This window comes from Dermacentor silvarum, chromosome 8, assembly GCF_013339745.2.
Source record: "Dermacentor silvarum isolate Dsil-2018 chromosome 8, BIME_Dsil_1.4, whole genome shotgun sequence".
In the NCBI taxonomy this organism is placed as follows: domain Eukaryota; kingdom Metazoa; phylum Arthropoda; class Arachnida; order Ixodida; family Ixodidae; genus Dermacentor; species Dermacentor silvarum.
The window spans coordinates 149463965-149484348 of record NC_051161.1 but is presented as its reverse complement, the minus strand read 5'-3'; the positions used below and the strand labels follow the sequence as shown (position 1 = coordinate 149484348).

At 46.3% G+C, this 20384-nt stretch overlaps 2 protein-coding genes across 2 annotated transcripts in view; one reads left to right on the top strand and one right to left on the bottom strand.

Annotated features, from left to right (window-relative positions):
- Positions 1–4315, bottom strand: part of LOC119461763 (kinesin-like protein KIFC1) — a 75156-nt gene extending 70841 nt beyond the window's left edge. Inside the window, exons 1-2 of the mRNA XM_037723141.2 lie at positions 4140–4315; positions 1985–2016 (exon numbers count right to left, since the gene is read on the bottom strand). Of these exons, the coding sequence (XP_037579069.1) occupies positions 1985–2016; positions 4140–4149 (42 nt within the window). The 5' untranslated portion in view covers positions 4150–4315. The remainder of the gene's footprint in view (positions 1–1984; positions 2017–4139) is intronic.
- Positions 4316–4605: 290 nt separating this feature from the next.
- The window catches only part of LOC119461765 (mitogen-activated protein kinase kinase kinase 7), a 72757-nt gene continuing 56978 nt past the window's right edge, over positions 4606–20384 (top strand). Inside the window, exons 1-4 of the mRNA XM_037723144.2 lie at positions 4606–4852; positions 11867–11977; positions 14640–14708; positions 17476–17521. Coding sequence (XP_037579072.1) covers positions 4745–4852; positions 11867–11977; positions 14640–14708; positions 17476–17521 — 334 coding nt within the window. The 5' untranslated portion in view covers positions 4606–4744. The remainder of the gene's footprint in view (positions 4853–11866; positions 11978–14639; positions 14709–17475; positions 17522–20384) is intronic.

Here is a 20384-nt window from a genome sequence, read left to right as displayed (position 1 = left end):
AAAATAATACCGCTGGCGTTTTTAAATAATACCACTCTCGGAGGCATACATTATTTGCATGGGCAATCTGAATATATTGAACTAAATCTTTTCTTAATGAACTTTTAAACTAATTACTTCATGGCACATATTTCAATTTACGAATTGTAGATGATTTCAGTCATATCCACTTGGAACAAATACTAATCATGACCCTCATTTTGAGATGTATTCCCAAAGATAGTCACGAAATGCATCGGTGTTCCAGTAATTCAATGCATAAAAATGCATTTTGGTAAAAAAAAGTGAAATAACAGTACATTGTTACTGCTCACTTAAAAACTGGTGCTAGTTCTTTCCATGTGGATGTGCCTCGTGAAATCAGGCTTCGATTCATTTATTGCAATATATGTGCTAAAGTAATTAGTTCTAGAAGTTGATTAGTAAATTAGCTATATAATTAGTCAGTTAGGTATTTTTATTTTCGGTGTAAGTAAGGCCTGCCTGTTCAAGTAATATAAAGCCCAATAAGCAGATTCGTGCTATAGGCCACAAACAATTTTTAAAGAGCCCGTGCAATTTAAAATTTTGATTATACACTGGAATTTGTAAAACGCCATCTGAAAAGTGTTTTACAGAAATAATTTTCGAAATCAGTTCAATATTGCAACAGACAGAAGAAATTTTCTGTGCTGTTAGCATGCCCCCAACAGGCAAGCATCACTGCCAACAGAGACACACTCTCCGTTTGCTTCGAGTAGCGTCTGGAAGTGGTGTTCCTTCTTCCCTGCCTTCTATACTGAAGCCGAGGGACCACATACGTCCACACGCCGAGCCCTGCCTCCCCCCCATTTTTTTTGCCTCTGTTTCGTGCTGCATGGCTGTGTTGTGTATTCCACATTGGATGATTACCTGAAGTCACGATTCATGGTGAGTGACGGGGCTAGCAGTCATTTTACGTCAAGCCATTTGTGTGTGTGACCCGACTCTGGCTGGACGCCTAGGCTCCCCATAAGACAGTGGTGCGACGTTTGGTTGGAAATTTCAGCTGTTTTTGTGGCTGCATTGTGCTGTAGAACTTTGCAGATGCGATCGTGATAGACAAGTGCAATGTATACATTTAAAATGGCCAAAGCTGGTGAGGAGCCCTTTAAAGACGTTAATGTTAAGAACACCCGGTATAACACTGATATATGGACAGAGTGTAGTGCTGACAAAGGTTGGTGTTCGGCCATATTGGTATATCCTTATTGGTCTTATTGGTATTGGCTCGGCCTTATCGGCATATAGCGACAAACAAAGCAAGTGAAACAACGGGGACGAAGAGAGATGACAACACGAGTGCTTGTGTTCAGCCACTTGTTTTTAAGCATTCAATACCTGTTACTGTTAATAGCCTTAATGTATTCTCTTCCTTTTGATGAAAAATACGCTGATCTCGGCAAACAGCTGAGAAGCCCATTTTCCTCCTTTGATGTACTATCTATATTTTCGGGAAATCCTACAGAAGCCACATTCAATCAAAGATTACTTCCCTATAGTGATTGACTTGTCTGCTCTGCTGTGACAGCAGTCTCATTGAAAACATAATTGCGTAATGATGAAAACATGATTGCGTAATGCAATCACGCAATGTCCATGATTGAAGTTAAATGAACAATTGCATGTTGGTGACAGAATGTATTCCTTTACACGTGCTTTGTTTCTTGGCAGGTAGATTACAACCACCTGCCTTTTCCAAACATTGGCGGTTTTACAAACAGTGTTGTTACTCATCATAGAATAAACTATTCAAGGGCAGCTAAAGAACCCCTTATTGGAATGTCACAAACGAACCACTTCACAAAAACATATGTAAGATTTGCCCTCATTGCTAGTGATCCTGTCGTGGCATTTGGGAAGAGTTTGTAATGAACGCTGCAAAATGTAAGACATTTCACACGCAGGAATGCCTGCAGATTTCACGTGCATGACAGTTAAAGGAAGACTCCGAAATGTGACTTACCATTCGACTTGAACCACCAGGCAGGGAATTTGCTGAAAGGTCGAAAGCTTGTGTTAACAGCAGCTGGCAAGAACTCTCAACACGAGAAACAGTGGTCACAGAAGTACCGAACGACTTTAAATCTAAAGTTTTTCAAGCCCCAAGTATTTCGGCCAGACTATGTACTTATTGAAATTGACATACAGTGCATGAATTGCCACAGGACATGCCGGATATTGCAAACACCCACAGCGTTTTCCCCTTTTCTTACACCATCATTGTTTTATTTTTAATTTAAGCGGCAGGCTGTCAGCTTGCTGACACTATTTGTTACTATTGCCGGCATAGTCGGATATACCGTAAAACGAAGGCCTCAAGTCTCCAGGGAAACCACGGGGCAGAAGGGGGAATCAATGCTGGAACCAGGGCGGTCTGTACGTTGGGGCATGCCAGTGGGTATTCGCATACAAGACAATGTCGATCAACATAGGTAGCGAAGTTCGGAGCAAAAAGCACACCAAGGCTTATTGTCAGAGACGTGTAGTGCAGCAGGACTGAAGCATGACTAGGTGCGGCAGAGTAGGAACAAATACCTAAACAAGAAAAGCTATGTAACAGAATGTTCAAGAATGTTTGATCAAAATACTGCCAAATAAAGTAACAATTCCATTTCAGGTAATTTTGGCGTACTAAAACAGCAAATCTTCATTTTGTTGTTTTAAAATGTATGCGTTGCTTCTGGCGACTCCTACCGACCAATGCTACGGTGTAAGAGATATCTAGCCAGTGCAAGCTCCTTTTATAGCTATTACGTTGTGCAGAATAGCATTGCTCACTTGAGCACGGCGGTTTGGCCAGAGTTTTTTTTTTTTTCATTTCTTTGCTCAAGACATGACGTGCACTTCAGTTCAAATTTTGCTTGAGCTAGCACACAGCATTTATTGGCAAGATGTGCAAGTGCAGACTTTGTTATTGTGCATGTTCACGCTGCTGCGTCCCACGTGCTGTGTCCTGCCGTGACAATGAATGCAGAGTGTTACGCGAAGGAACTTCACACTATGTTCATTCATTCTCCATAACAGTCTCCAAGCGCACAACTGGCAGCAAAATTGGTGGGTTGAAATGCTTTCTAAATGACAACATGGTGCAAAGTTTTCTTGTCTGATAATTCTCGTACAGAATTGCGAGTGATTCAAGGATTCAATGAAAAATTCTTGCATATTTTGCTATTCTGCGAGTGTGTGTTGGCCATACTGTTTTCCATTCATTGAAAGACATGTTTTTGTTTTGTTATGCATATTAGGTGCACAATTCAAGGTGAATAAAAGTGAAGTGGGTTTTGAAAGCTCTAGCAGCATAAGATGTCACCACTTCCGTGTGTGACGTCATATTTAATTTTTAGACAGAAGTCCCGACGACACAGATGACTACCGGCTGCAACATGCCACCGCTTTCTAGACATAAGGGCTTCTATGGAAGCTTCGCTACCAGTTTACATATACCTTGTACAAGATCTTATTTACACCCGGCACAGGCAGGCCTCGGTGAGTCACCCACCCACGGACCAGTCTGGGTTCCAACTTTGGTGTCTCCGTTGCCCCTTTGGTGTCCTGACGCCACCAATTTATATTAAATGTAAAGAGGCGTTTAAGAGTTGTTTACACGCAGTGTTCGCGCAAATTCTCACTACCCTCGCGGCCTGAGCGAAGACAGCCAAGGGGGACGAAATGCCGGCAAAACTTCTGATCGGCTCTACCGGCATAATATCCACTCTATATTAAGTAACATTCGGGCTACGAAGCTACATGAGCCACGCGAAAGCGTAGGGAATGACGCAGGGGACGAAAACAGAATAATAGAATGTCAAAATTTCCTTGGCATAGAGAAAATATTTTTAACACACGTGTATATTCAAAATTTGACTGCTCCCACATATTGCAATGCATGCATGCTTTACATGAAGAACAGGGTAGCGTTCGGGGCACTTGAGCTTGTAAACTTTACAGAAACCAGAATATCAGTATAGGCAGTGTACTAACAGCCTTCGGAGGATAAGTGTAACGTACGAGAAATCGTTTAAATAACGCAACGCACAGATGAGTGCGGGCGTGGTTTTCGGCAGGCGCAAGACACTGCGGTTTCAAAAAAGACAACACGAGAAGAAAGAAACACTCACGCTGGCTCATTTCGCTGCCGACCGAAGACGTCTATTCATAAAGACAGAATTTGGCAGGGCAAGAAAGCCTAAACTAGAAACTCTGCGGAAATAGTAATGTTTAGATGCACACGAAACAGTCAACAACGTGCAGCTGACAACACGCACTTTTAAATTCTGGCACCGTTGTTAGACGCGGCTTGTCACGTGATCGTTACGTTTCAACTCGCGCTGTTACGATTGGTTGAACAGGCTCACCGCTCTCTCGCTGGACTCGCTTCTTTTGATGTTTAATCAAAAAGTTCTGAAAGCGTTTTATCATTTGAAAACTTTATGCAAGCGCTGTATTTGTAATAACTGAGGGATATTCACATTATCAGTTCGTTATAAATAGTAAACTTTACTTTTCGCATCTGCTTGATGTACACGGTAGCCACCAGATAGCAACAATGTACCTTATCACGTGTTTCGGTTGTTGTTGATCGGTTAATTGTTGTGGTTGTGGTGAAGGTGGTGGAGCTCTGCTGGTGGTGTTTGTTTATCAGCACCGGCAAGCCGTGGTTTGTTCTGCGGGGCCGCGGCCGACCGCTGTGCCCCGTTAACAGCGCGGTCCGAGGCCTGCCGCGATGGACCCGTATTCAGGTGACAGCAGCGACAGCCTGCACAGCGGCTCGCTCGAGTGGTCGGGGCCGTTCGTGGAGGAGATCGACCATCGCGAAATCGAGCTGTTCGAGGCAAGTATGCTCGTCGTCAGTGTACTGCTTGGCACTGTTGACAAGCGTGCGTACCGGCTCGATCGAGCAATAAAGACTTCGCGTTGTGGAGCCACGAGGATCGTTGGCAGCTGTGATCATTGCCGTGAAGCCATCCGTCCGTCGGCGGCTGAATGACAACTTCTCTCTTGGCCGCCCGGGACGCATGTCGCCAGTTAGATTGCTTTGTTGTGATGTGCGTTGTTAGGAGGCAGGTTTCGTCGCGTCGATGTGGCTACTGATGTTGTAGCCTACCCATCTTTTGCTGATGGTTAATGCCAGCGCTGTAATACAAGGCCAGAAAATTGAGAGGAAACAGTATGCTGCGCTGAAAGTTGATTCTGTGCTTCGTATTACCGACCGCTCGCTGTTTTACTGGCCTAAGTCTATGTCGACATGTATATTTCAGCTCTAAAACTGCCCTTGCCATTCCTGTTGACCATAATTGGAGCCGTTGTAATTTACAAATCGACACGAATGATTCGAATGCAGCGATGTCATGGAAACCTTCACAAAGACGTGATGAGAGCGGTGCTGGCGACGGACTGAATTGGCGCTAAATTTATTAATGGTCAAACTCAGTGCGCACAATCTCGTTATCCTTCAGAATTAACAAGGGGAGCTTTGTTAAGTCAGTAAACAGAAACCCACGAAAGCCCTCTATGATAGCCAAGGGATTATCGGAAAGTGAAGTGGTCACACTCTTAGCGTTGCGAGAAAGTACTTGGTAGTTAAAAGCATGAATATTTGTTGTGTGTCATAAGGGCAAATCTAGAATGTAAGCAACATGCTTGAAAGTTATCTTCATAGTTATATTCTTGTGATAGTTTTTACAGTGCAGAGGACGATGACAGCTGCTTACCCCAGGACGTTATGGGAGACGTTGAAGGTACATTGCTCAATGATTGAAATGTGATAGTCGGACGGCATGACAGTCAGAGCTTTTTGTACCATGGGTGAGCGCTGTCTGATCACTGAGAGGCCAAATGCAGTCGCAATGCTTCACGAAGGCTCTAACATTCATGTGATACAAAAATGCATCGGCTCGCCACCCCATCGACCACCAGTGGCACAAAGAGTGCCCAGGTGCGTTTCCCACAGCTGATTGTACAGTAGCAATGCAGAAGCAGTTGTGGTATTGTATTCGTGCATACGCAGGGTGCGGTGTGTTGCCGAAAGCGCCATCTCGTTTGTCTAGAGCTCCACGAAAAGGGTCTATAGAATGGGAAGGAGCAAAGTTTCGTTGGTTTGTTCTTCTTCTGCTTTCTTTGCTGCAACGTGAAGTCTCTTGTGTGGTGATCGAGAGCGATGATCAAACGTAGACAGGAAGCAAGGCATACCAGATGAACAAGATGTTTATAAATAAACTTATCTATACTGATACATGGCAGATAAAAAACGTAATTACAAATTGAAGAATAGAGAAACAATGTCTCACTCTTCGACTGTCTCAATGACTGTTCGATCCCAGACTACTGTACGGTGCCTCACTGATCTATCAGCAAATCTGACTACAGCCCAGGCTCCCTTTAACATACATTGTACGGAGCCTTATCAATCTATCAGCTATCCTGATTTCAGCCCAGACTGAGTGACCGGATATCGTCTGGATTATTATAGCTCAAACAGACAAAGAAAAAGGGCGTTAGGGCCGCTGGCCCGACCCCCAGATGCAATTGCCAATGAGAGTCAAAAGTTTGTTAAACCACCACCCAAAGGAATAGGCTTACTGTTAAAAGTAAACATCTTTAAAATCAAAACTGTTTTCCCTTTTCCTACAACTCCATTTCCCTTTCATATTTCCGCGTAGTCAGTGACGGCCTGGGTGAAACACAGCAGGCATGCACGATTTATTGCTAGGCCATTTTAAATCTCAGTGGCGTCTCTAGCCAACAAAGAAAGGACTCGGGAGTCGGTGCCACAACTTTGCGTCCCGCAGCCACACTCAAGGTTTGTCCACGTGAAAAAATAATGACCGTCGGTGGCATCCGAACTCGGTGTTTCCCGTTCTCCGAATGTGTTCCTCGCATGCGTGGTGCGCCTCTACAGCGTGCACCGTAAGCCCTCACTTAACACCACGCGGGACCTTCTCGGCACTCCAAGAACAAGGTCCAAGTGACTGCCGCCCGGACGCGTAGGAGAGTGGACCCCCGCTCTGTACACGCAACACATGGTCACTCTAAACCCCGGCTGCGTCCCTAGCCAGCACGGAACCCGGCAGCCAGCACCACAGCACCGCGCATAGCAGACCCACTCAAGGTTCATGTGCGTGGACCTATTATGACCGTCGGCGGGATGCCAACTCAGTGCGCACAATCCACGCATCCGCGCCCCCCCTTCACCCCCCTGGCTCGCATCGCGGCCCACCGCAGCCCATCAGCCAACACCGCGCTGGTCTTCTGACCCCTCAAAACAGAGATGGCCACCACCCGGACGCGTAGGGGAGTGAACCCCTGCTCCGTAGACAAAACACCTGGGCAATATACAAAACAATCATGCGGCCTTACAGAAGGTGAGCTAGTTTGTATTTCATTCTCTTAAAAAAAAGGTTGCAGGCCTGCGCGGCACACGCAGCGCAGTCGCAGCATAAGCTGGTGGAGCGGCTAAAGAGTAGCTCCAATTGCGGCACTGCGAACAACAAGTTCTTTGCGGCAAAGTCTATTCGCCTCGTTTTGACAAGAACAATCTCAACTGCCCGCCTGGCGTCGACGGCGAGCTGCAGCTTGTAATGCTCTCTGCACAGCAGTCTGCCGAGCCCGATGATGCCTGGTTGTAGCCGCGCATGTAGCTCTACGATTTGCTTCTTCAGTAGCGGCTCGTATCTTGCGAGGAGACACCATAACGTGTACTGAAGAGGTATCCAGAATACGTAGCGCACATCTCGCGTCCCTTGACCCGTGGCATGGTACATTGTTGATGATTATGATGATGATAGTTTATTGGAATCTTCGAAACAGGCTGGTGAGAAATAGTCAGCTAGCCTGCTTGAGTTAACCAGGTCCAGTTACATGCAGCATGCAACTGCTATATGCAACTTACATGTCGGGCACACTGTGTTTGCAGGCGTCTTAACTAGATGGCGCCACCATACTGGCGGAGGCATGGGATCGCGTTGATTACGCACCTCATCTGAATTGTATCTCGTCGTCTGCGCGCCTGCCTAGGGCGCGTTTATGGGACATTTTCCCACTACCCGATAGCAAGTGCTTGCGTGACTCAGTGGTAGAGTATCTAACCCTCGCGTAGCAGGCCCGAGTTCGATCTCGGCGGAAAACGGGTATTTTTTTTTTCGCATTTCCGGCGATATCGGTTATGGTCACCGGACAACGGCGGCAGACACCATCGTGAACCGAAACAGCTATTGGAATGAGCCCATAACAGCTTACACTGTAAAACTGTAAAGTGTAGCAAGGACAAGGAACGAAGAAAGTGACGCAGAACACTAGTGCTCACAACACGAGCGCATGTGTTGTGTGGAACTTTCTTTGTCCCTCGTCTTTACTGCATGCTAAGCTTCCTATGAGAATGCCCTCATTGGCTACTTGCGTCTTGCAATTAAACGTGTGCTGCATAATTTCCTAATTGTAAGAAAGTACGATACATTTCTTTATTTTTATTAGTACGATACATAAAACACAGGTGGAGTATAAAAACACATCCAGAGGATGCAAGGGCTCCCGCCCCCCTCCCAATCTCTCCTGCCAGCTCCTTCAAATTTCAAAGAGCTCATCAGAGCCCCCGAACTGGAAAAGCAGCTAGCCATTGCTGCCTGGGCCCAAGGGTTCACTTCCAGAGTGCAGCCACCCTGAGGCCCAGGCACAGAAATTAATTCTCTGTAAATAAAGTTGTCACCACCACCACCATGCAGAGGTCCTGTAGTAAGAACTATCGGGGGGACCTCCTAACAGGAAGCAAATGGGGGTTAGTAGGATTGTGGCAAGCATGAGCAACTAACCTCATACAAAGGGTAATAATTAGGAATAATGGCAAAATACAACTGTCAGGAAACAACACTGTATAGTAGCTTATGTGGAACACGCAATCTGGAAAAATATCACTTAGAGCAGTGAAACGAATAGATAGAAAAAAGAACAATATCATACCTATTATACTCATTCAACAATACTACGAGTTTGGTAATCTGCTGATAAAATATTTCTTGGCTTTCACTTGAAAGATTGAAATGTACATCCCTCGGTATCAGATGGTTTGGCCTAATCAATTGTGCAGTCAATAACATTTCACACTAAATTGCCCCAGGGATGTCAGAGCTGGCCATCTAAAATAACTCCGTAATCTAGGTAAACGTTGGATAACGGTCGAGTGCGTCATTGTAGGAGCTCTTGATAATAGAGGGAAGGTGTTTCACTCATGCTGGCAAGCTCGATAAGCGCCAGGAACGACCCGTTATGTTGAACCAACTGTGTTGACGAAGAGAGAGAGAAAGAGAATAAACATCTTTAATGTGTAAATGCAGCTTCGGAGAGGCATCCTCATTCCAGAATGCCTTGAGCTCGGGCCGCGTCCTGGGCCCTCGCAATCAGCCGTTGCTGATCTTTGAGGTCAGAGCTGGCCAAGGCTCTCTCCCAAAGCTCGTTGGTGTGGTAAGGGTTCGGAGGATTGAGTGGTGCCTCTCTGCAGCCCCCTACTATGTGCCTGAGGGACCCGGGCTCTGCGCAGAAGCGGCATTGCGGAGAGAATTGTGTAGGGGCTATGAGGTGGTTTCTGGTTGGTTGGGGGAATGTGTTAACCTGTAGAGCTCGGAGGAATCGCTCCTGCTCTCTAGGTAGTGACTTGTGTGGGGGTGCATATGTTCTGCAGGTTAGCTTGACCAAGCTTGGCTTTAGTAACAATCACTGATTGGCTTACAGCCTCTACAGGGCTTCCTGTGGGCCAGTTTAGTTCCTCGAATAGGTGCGCTTTTGGTGTCAGCACTTTCAGCATTTGTGTTTATATTTTTGGGAGTTGTTCTAGCCACAATATTAGCTCTACTGTATAACTTTTCCATCTACAATGTTCGCAAGGCAGTGCACTTCAATGCCTGTCACATTCCACGCTTTTGTTTTAAAAGTATTGGCAGTATTTTTTGGCCACTTTACAGAACTGCTAATTTTTTTCTTTCTGTTCGTGTTTTTGTTCCATTTTTTCTACTACTATTACAGATGTATGCATTTTACCATGTCGGGTGAAAATATTGTTTCTTATTGTACTAGCCTTGTATTTCGTTGCATATGTAGTGATTGGTTTGGCACGGAACGATCTGACCAAGTAAAATCATAATATAGCAAGTGCAAAATCTTTTGATCGACCTCACAACGACAAATATGATGTTTCGGTGCTTGTACGGGCACTTCGTTCACTGTATTGTATAATCGTGTTAAAGCTGTATAATTTAAAAATGACTGCCAATCATTTATTTATTGTTTTCATTTCATGATCTATATTTTCCACATAATTCTTTATTGTTCCTACCCCACTTGCATAGTGCCTGTTTTCATACGATTTTTCACACACAGCTATAAGTATACACACCAATTACATTAAATTGTAGGATGCCGCCTCGTGGATGCCTCGCGCACTCGGCTCACTCTCCTTACCGCAGTCGGTGCATGCGTGCCCCTGGCATGTGGGTACATAAGTAGGAGGCCTGCGGGTCTCCGGGGGTTAAGGACAAAAACACATTGGGCACCACAATGCGGATGCAGCTCGCCCCCCTGTAGCGTGAAGCAGGACAGATAGGACATACGAACAACGTAACACATTCTACTCATGTACCATGAGACACCGCACAGCTGGCAACCCATCAACAACCACCCCCTGAGGTGCGCAGGTCTCCTACTTGTAAGCGTGCACACAGGCACCAAAAGTGATAAGGAGAACAAGCCGAGTGCACGAAGCGCCTGCGAGGTGGCATACCATGAGGGGATAACAGTTATTGAAATTTTGTTTTATGTTGTACTCTCTCTCTACCTGATTATCTGCTTTTGTAAAATGGCTGCTGCTGTGTTAATTACTTCAGTTTATGATCTGTCTTTTCTATTAATATGTGCACCACTCCTGTAATGTCCTGTAAAGGGCCCCTAAGGGTATATATATATATATATATAAATTTTATTTCACAGGAAAACATTTTAAGGAGTGGTGGTTGGAACCCCTCAGTCCAGGGCCCCATTGGCCTCTGCCGCCTGCCTAACCTGGCTAATTAAGGACTTACTGTCCTGCCAAGTCGGCACGGGCGAGCTGTGCCTCCCACTGCTCCATTGTGATATTGTTAGTTGGCCTATGAGGATGGTTAGTGCACTCCCAGGTTATATGTACTAGGGTGGGTATGCCACCACACCAAGGACACTTAGCCCTATAGCGAGTGGGATACATGGGGGAATACCCCGGTCTGTATTTTGCGCCAATCGGCGGCCTCTTCTCTGATAAGTTGTGGGTGAAGCGGCAGGTATTTTCTGCGGACTCTGCGTTGATGAGCAAGGATGTCTTTGACATTTAAATTGATGGGATTTTGTGAGGGATAGTGTGAGGGGTTGGGGTTTGAAGAGGACGCCATCGCTCGGTTAGTAGACCCTCGAGCTAACGCGTTAGCCTGTTTGTTCCCCTGTACCCTCGCGTGTCCCGGGCACCAGAGAAGGTGGTGGTTGAACGATTTGGGGATTATCGCGAGGCTAGCCGTAGTCACATGCCCCTTTAGAAACATGCAACATGTCTGCCGGGAGTCAGTGACCACGACCGAGTCCCTTTCCGAACGCTCCGCTGTGAGCGAGGGCGATCGCCACTGCTAACATTTCGGCCGAGGTTGGCGAGCCCGCCGTGGCTGACGCAGTTATTTGTTGCTGGCAGATAACACGGTCGCCTCTGCATATGCAGTTGCGTCCGTGTAGTACGTATTGTACCTAGCGTTATCGGATTACCCTAAGGGTAAAATCACGACAACAAACTTGAGGCGTTAGCAAGTGTGATAACCGCTATCTCCACTGCTGCCCTCTGCAGGTGGTGGGCAAAGGGACCTTTGGGCTTGTGCGCAAGGGTCGCTGGCGAGACCAGGATGTGGCCGTCAAGTCCATTGCCTCGGACCACGAGAAACGCGCATTCCTCGTCGAGGTATGCGTGACTGACAAGTTTCTGCCAATGTGCTGGCATCCATCATCAATCCTGATGGAAAAGTTCACAATTTCATCATCGTGCACCTTCTTTCAGTATTATTTTTTGTCTTCAGCACTGCTTCAGCCATCTATTATATTACTTAAGAACAGAGGTTGTGTGTTTGTATGTGCTGCGAATGATTGAACTGCCTTATTCGTCATTTCTGACAGGTGATGTTTATCATACGGTGGAGGTGCACGTGCAGCCTGCAGGTTTTAAATGGGCTTCACAATCATTTTCAATTCATTTTTCAATGGCTCATGATAAACTGATGCAATAAGGAGAACTGATTGGCAGGGATACGACTAACAGCAGAGAGTCTACAACCTGTTTTGGGCCTGCCCAGATGTACCGGGTCCTTGTCTCCTTCACTGCCCAAATCGGGTCTTTAAGAGTACATACACACGTGTTCGAAATATCAGAACTGTACCACGTGCTTCTTGATGTCAGAGGATGAGACTTGGAAAGCATGAAGGTAAGATAAGACAAATTAAAGGAAACTATTAATTTAAGCCGAAGTGATAGATAACTTAAAAACGTCGAAGGTGGTAAGCGATAAATTTAGGTAAATGTAGGACATGATTTCAGACTTTACTGGGGCATTCTAGTGCTAGTCCAATGACTCCGTAATGCCTCATTGTAATTGTCACCAGTATTCGACCACTAATAATAAAAATAACATTGCATTGCATTATAAGCGGGAAGAAAATGCTGCTTGCCCACTTCTATTCGATTATTTAAAAAAATAACTCATTGACAACATTGCAGGTGGACGAAAGGGTTAGTTTTCAGTCTCTCAAACTAAGTCATTTCTTGGCACGAAACAAGCACTGTGAGGTTTCGTGAGTTGCATTTTATAGTCCACATTGACCTAATAATTGCCTTTAGTGTCCCCTTAATATTAGACTAACGTTGTTTTTTAAAATTCCAAACCTTGCATCATTGACTTTGTGATGTGACGGCACAGAGCAAAACTTTCTGAAATTATGTAGCAATAAGGGTAGGTATGATGATGATAAAGAAGGGCAGTGCACACATTTCTTCCGGCTGCGCTCGCATGTACGAAGCAAGTGGTGTATCATGTCGTCATAACGCGCATCCACCTCATGGATACCGAAAGCTGTGCAGGAACATTACTCTAAAAAAAAAAAAGAAGATTGCTCCCTATGGGGCATATACTGTCCCCAAACATTGTTCTTCATCTCTCTTGCATATCCTGGACAATCAATAAAGTTATTATTTCTCTCTCTTGCATTCCTTGCATGCCTTTCTTTAATGATGAGCACCCGGTACTTCCAGGTCACAAACACTCAAGCATCTTATTAGCGTGACATACCATTCTTGCGTAATAAGACATGATTACTAGTAGCAAGACAGAGACTAAAGGAAGAACACGGGACCCCGCCAAACTTCCAATTGTTACCAACTAGCCAAACTTTCTGCCTTAACTATACCATTCTTGACAGGACAGTAGCCAGTGCTGAGTTTTCAAGAAAGGAAACACAAGCCAGACAGATGATAATAATTGTTTGTTGACACGGTACACCCCAAAGGCGGTAAACTTTTCTTTGACTGAAGTATCACAGTACTATATACTCTTTAAAAAATTAGCGTAGCTTGCACTAGTGGCGGAAGGTTAAAGAAACAGCGGAGCTGATCGGCACCTAGCACTACCAAGTCATCCCCAGCATTTTCTGGAATTTATTGATTAATTGTCAATTATTATTAGCTATTGATTGGCTATCGCAAGGTATTGGCTATGTATTTGGGCTAGGCTAAGCATTACCAAGTCATCCCCAGCATTTTCTGGAATTTATTGATTAATTGTCAATTATTGATTAGCTATTGAATGGCTATCGCAAGGTATTGGCCATGTATTTGGGCTAGGCTAAGCACTACCAAGTCATCCCCAGCATTTTCCTGAATTTATTCATTATTGATCAATTATCGATTAGCTATTGGTTGGCTATCAATTGGCTATTGCAAGGTATTGGCCACGTATTTGGGCTAGGCTTAAACACCTTTGCTAGTTCACAGGGGTATGAGCCATTGCTCTTGGACCCTTTCTGCACTACCGCCAGGATCAGCCCACAATTTCTGTTTGCATGTTACGGACAAACGCTCTGCTTAAACAGCTCCGCTGTTAAACAGTTTGCACTCTTTGGGGCTTATGTTGTCCCACAACAATAATCGTCGTCTGTCTTGCCCGCATTTCCTTTCTTTAATGCTGCCTGCCTGGCACTTCCAGGTCATAAATGGCACGTACTTTATCGGCATGACAGAGTATTCTCGACAGGAATGTAGCGAGCGCACAGTTTTCAAGAACGGAAACGCAAGCGAGGCAGATGACGAATATTGTTGTGGGACAAGATGAGCACCAAAGGGTGCAAACCTTTTTGAGAGTGTAAACTATTTAGGTGCCAGTTATGCTCCAATGGTTATGTGTACTTAAACCTTTAATAACGTTGAAAAACGTTAAATAAAAAATGGCGTGTCTTTACTCCTTCTGCACCACATTTCAACTACAGCGCTGAAACGGCGTTTATTCATTTATTCAGTATTTGTTTATGTAGTTGTTTACTCATTGATCTCCACTGCATGCTCTCTTCTCATTGCGCAGGTGCGGCAGCTGTCGCGAGTGGACCATCCCAACATAGTCAAGCTGTACGGGGCGAGGGTGCGAACACCGGTGAGTGAAAAGGTCGAGGGGCAGTGGTGACTCTGCACTGGGATGTCCAGCATTGAGTGCAGCGTGTCACAGGACCAACCGGTCCACTACAACACATTAGCCTGTCCTCTCACCACTTGTTCGTCGCTCTCCAGCACTTTTGTCAGGTGCCGATCTTGAATGGTTGCCATAAGCACACTGCAGAACGATGAAAGTTTAAAAAAAAAAAAGGAGCAATGGGCATTGCTATTGCTGCTGCCTCAGCCAAGAGGAAGCATTGTGTCGAGGGATGGCGAAAAGTAAACATTGCGCTCTTGATAACTCTGTTATTAAATTAGGTCCCTTCAAAAAAATTTGGGGCGAACTTAGCTACGATGACTATCCATGCATGTAAAGAACATTATTTAGAGGTGAAGTTGAATTTAGTGTACACTGAATGGGGGCTTGTTCTATGTGCTACTTTTTGTACGCTTATTAGCAGTGTATCCTATCATGGGCATGTAGCTGGTTGTGATATGTTTTATATGTTAAGTATTACGAAGGGTGCCATGTACCCAATCACCCAAGTTGGAGTCAAAGACGCTTTCGGTTAGATAGTTAGATAACCGGAAAGGAAAACTGGTCTGACCGTGAAGAATGCTGTTCACATTAAAATTTCTGCGCTAGTACGTTTATTAAATGCTGTCACACTTGCTCCAGTCTGTTCTCAATCTTGGAGAAAAGTTGTCGCAGAGCCACTGTTGCCATGGGTCAGGAATAAATAAGTAGTACAGTAATTGCTTCAAAATTCAACAGAAATCCCTAGATTTTTTAAGCTGGGGAAAGCAGCATTTGAACAAAGTGTTTTGCCGGTACAGATCCGTTGCTTGTAGTTAGCTCTACAATGTGCCATCTCCGAAGTGATAACACAATACATTGACCTCCGAAATTATTTGCGCAGTGTAAACACACGGCATGGCAAAAAGACGCTTTGTTCCGACTTTCAAATCGGTTTCAGAAGGGCCTCCGATGACATCTGTTACCTCAAGTTTGTTTAGGACTTTGCCTAAGGCTAAAACATGAAGAAAAAAAAAGGGTACACATTTCATGCGTTGCTCATGCACAGTGAAAGTTTATCAAACTTTAGAAGGCATCTAGGGAAAAAGTTGTATACAGTAGAACCTTGTTCATACGTTCTGGAAAAAAATTCAAGAAAATAACGTACTAACTGGGAAAACGTACGATCCGAAGTAACTGAAAAGTTTGACAGGCTCAACTGTAGTTGACATTTACGTAATGGGAAGCTTGCGCGAATCAGCACGGCAGGAGACGCTGGTGCATCTCGAACCCGCCGGGGTGGCTCAGTCAGCTAAGGCGTTGCGCTGCTGAGCACGAGGTCGTGGGATCGAATCCCGGCCACGGCGGCCGCGTTTCGATGGAGGCGAAATGCAAAAACGCCCGTGTACTTGCCTTGTAGTGCACGTTAAAGAACTCCAGATAGTCAATATTAACCCGGAGCCCTCCACTATGGCGTGCCTCATAATCAGAACTGGTTTTGGCACGTAAATCTCCAGAAAGAACAAGAAGAAAAAAAAAAAAAGGTGCATGTCGAGCTGCTGGTGGGGCTCCCGCGGCCCGAGATGTGTATTGGTGTTTCGCTATTGCGTAGTGTTTTGAGGCGGCGGCGGGAAACCAAAGCGAAATCGAGCTGGTGCGCGAAGCCGGATGCTGTTGGAGCAAAACGGGATGCTCACATCGCGTGCAGGAAGGGAACGGTGCTGCGTTTGGCAGTAGCGCACCCAGGATCTCTGCCAGGGGGGGGTTGACAGTTTGCCAATACCATCTAAACAGCACTAATTTCGATGTCCTCACGGGAAATTCTCAAAAAAATTCGCTTCTTGCGAGTGTGCAGACGATTGTGCGTCTTACATCTTAGTTGCAATACTCAAATGCATAAGGAAGAAAAGGGGTGGTTAAACAATAGGGGGGGGGGTTAAGTCGGCCTCAGGGGGGGGTTACAACCCCCGAACCCCCCCCCCCCCCCCCATCGGTGCGCCACTGGCGTTTGGGTTATCACCTATTAAAAGCGTGCAGTACGCTTCCAACGTCACTACGCCCCGCGCGCTGTATAACAGATAGGTGACGATGCTTATCTGAATAGGGTTGGTGGCGGCAGCTGTGAAGGCAGCGTGCGGCGACCCGGGAGGAGATTTGCTGGTACCAAAATAAGAAACTCGGTGTGCACCATCGTTTTGATGTGACACATGCGGACGAGTATGGCGGTGAAGTGGACGCGGCGGGCAGCTATGATTCTCGATCGCACACGTCTTGTCCATTTTCTTGTTTACATGTGATCTGGCGGCCGAAATACGTATCATACGATCACAGTTTGGCGATGTACTGAATGTTGGTGCCGAAATATCGTTTTTTCCAGGAACGTATGAACTGGTCAGAAATAAGCATAACTCAATTGGGTCATTTTTTGTGTTCTCAATCGTGAACGTTGGTGCCGGGAAATCGCACTTAATGGGATTGTATCATCGAGGTTCTACCATACTTGTAGAAAGCAGCAGAAAACATTGGAAAGGTAATAGATATCGTAATCGTTGCTTCTTGGCGACGCCAAAAGATCAGCAGGTTCTGAAGCTTTATCACTTAATCATTAAAGATCTGGAAAGAATCAGTAGCCATGGCAACTAAAGGAGCTACAAGGCCCATTAAGAAACTTGAATTAAAGGCTGCCCTTCTGTCTATGTAGTATTTAAAGAAACGATGAACAGCTAGTCAAACCTCTGCCTTTCTTTTGCAGGTGTGCCTGGTGATGGAGTATGCGGAAGGAGGATCCCTGTACAATGGTGAGTGTCACTTCCCATCTTGGCGGGAAGCTCTCCAGCCAGTGTTCAGTGACATCATCACGACTTGACTCCTTGTGGGGTTTAAACAGCAACAGCTCTCTTGACTCAGTGTTTGCACAGCGTGACGATTACCCCCCCACCTCCTGTCTTTCTTATCAGCGTGCCTCTTTCGCAATAGTTTCAGCTTTTTTTTTTTGTTGTTAAAAAGTGAAAAAGAAACAAAGCCTTCGCAGATGTATGCCAGCCGAAGAAATTCATAACAAAACAACAGCGAAGCTGTGTAAGGGAGTTCTCAGAAGTCCTGCCACTGCCCAAAACCTACACGAGGCTTTGCAAGTGCTTCGATTTATCCAGTGTCGTGATCCGGTTCTGTGCTTCGGACACAGGCGTCACACTATGGGTCGCTGGCCTACGCCGCCAGAGTGTCTAAAAGATGATACCTGGCCCACACTACACTGGGGCGTCTCACTAAGCTGGCTAAGCGAACCCACGACGTCGTCCATCTTTATCGCCAAAAGTTGTGGGTTCTTGGTGTCTCACAGGAGACCAACCGCCGCGGGTTCGAGCTTAGCGAGCCACAGGGCCGCGTCAGCCGTCGCCTCCAGCACCGCTCGGGCGCGAGCTCAGAGGCCGCAAGGGGCTACCGAGCGACGCACGCAAAAACACAGTAAAGCCCTGAGTTGACGGAAACCGTTTCCTGAAACCGTCGGCACCAGCACTGCGCAAACGCCCGCGCGGCGGGGAGCCAAAGGGGTCCCGCACCAGGGCGAAAATACAATAACAGGCGCACGTCGCGGCGAGAGCACAGGCTCAAGCTGGGACACGCCGCTAGGAAAAGTCCCGGCGGCTATGCTACTTGCTCTGGCGATAACCAATGGGTCAACTCGCGAGAGAACAGGCAATATCCTTCGGCTTACGCTTTCGGCAAGTGCGGCTCGGCGGGGTACGACCTCGCGCGAGCACTAATGGCACCGCTCGTCGGCTTAGCGTCGGGAAAAGGATCAGCACAAAGTACGCGCTCCCCGCACGGGCAAAGGCACCGTGCGCGAGCTCCAGTCCTAGTCACAAAGGTGTCGGCGGACGAGAGGAAAGCATGAACGTACCGTGCGCTGGTCCCGGAGAGAAGTCAGATGCGCGCTCCGCCGCTAGCAGCCGAAAACCGGCCGCCTCGTGACGTCAGCGCCCCGCCTTCAGCGCAACCGCCGCGTGTGCAGCGCCACCGTGGGAACCGGTTACGCGGAGGACGGGGAAAAACCGGGGGACAGCAGAACACGTGTTAGCCCGCGCAATGACGCCAGGCGCAACCCTCAATCCCCACAAAGTTATGTGAGATGAGATGAGGTCAGGTGGTTGAAGGAAATGAGAAACGGGTTTGTTTTACATATTTACACAACTAGCTCCAGATATGAGAGCACACTCCATGTCTGAGCACACACATGTCAGCACACACATAACTGCACCAAAAATGTCCTCTTTTAGAGCATTCGTTTTCCCTAGGTAACTAGGCAAGGGAATTTGATGGTCATATCTTGGCCAGTCGGAGGGCTCGCACTGTTTACAGCTCTCTGCTCACGGTCGCACAATCTTGCTGTACTCCGCCTCTGATGTTCAACCTTGGAACCCACCTACGATGCAGTGACAGCGCAATCGAGAAACTGAAGTTGACGCTGTTTCCACGGAAGTCCTTGACATTGGCCCCTTATATCAATTAGTGTGCTCTCTGTGATGGTCAGCTTGCAGCAAGTTGAGTAGCCTGGCCTTGACGGTTGTTTCTGCTTCCACAAAATACGGTGGTCACTGTCACCTCGAAGGGAGCTTCTTTGTTGACCCGTCAACAGTCAGCGTCAGGTTCCATCATCACTTAGGCGGGCACTGGTAAAGTGGTCGCTTCATAGGAAGCACTCGAAGCACCCAAAAAATGCCAATTGCCATTTTGAGACATAACACCGGCACAATTCCTTTGCATCCAATTGTTTCCACACACTTCACTATACCCGAGCTAAGTACTTCAGCATTCTACATTACCCTCGAACTTTGTTATATCGAACAGGCCAGTGATTCCGAAATAATTCGATGGCATCAACATTCAATATCCAGTCGAACCCCGCTACAGCAAACGCCGCTTCAATTAAATTTCTGGTACAACGAATAATTGTTCGTTCCCCGTCAGCAGTCCATAGGAGTCAATGCATAAACATTCTTGTCACAACGACCACTTTTTCTTGTGCCATTCCGCTTCAACGAAATTTGATAAAGCAATTCCAGGCTCAAAAATTTAATTTGCCATGCAGAAAACACAATTTCAAACATTTTGGATCATTTTGGCACAAAAAAATACATCTACAAAGTTTAAATCACGTGTTGGCACCACCAGAAACTGCTGCTCATGACCCAGCATGGGGGCCACCCTTGCTCGTCGGTGATGAGACTGGCTTTCCTTTGCCGTTGGCTTGAAACTTCTCAGCCACAAACAATCCGAAGCTGAAGCTCAGTCGTCTTGTCAGTCCATGCTGCATTGCAGCGTTTTTGGTGTGTAGCTAGTGTTAGTGCAACTGCACTGTTTCTGTTGTCCACGTGTGACTCTGTTTGGTTTGCTCAGAAAAGGCTTTCTGTATTTTAGCGGGCTTTTCGACATGGCACCACCATGCAACAAGCGAGAGTTTTTATCCTTAGAGGATAAAGGTCGCATCCTGGCCGAAGTTGCAAGTAGACAGAAGAAAGGTGACGTTGCGGAAAAGTTTGGAATTTCTCCCAGTTCGCTCTCCGCCATTCTCAATCCTAAAGAAGCAATAGAGAAAGCATTTGCATCGGGCACATCAGCCAAGCGGAAGAAGCTGACACCGTCGGTGCACGAAGAGTTCAA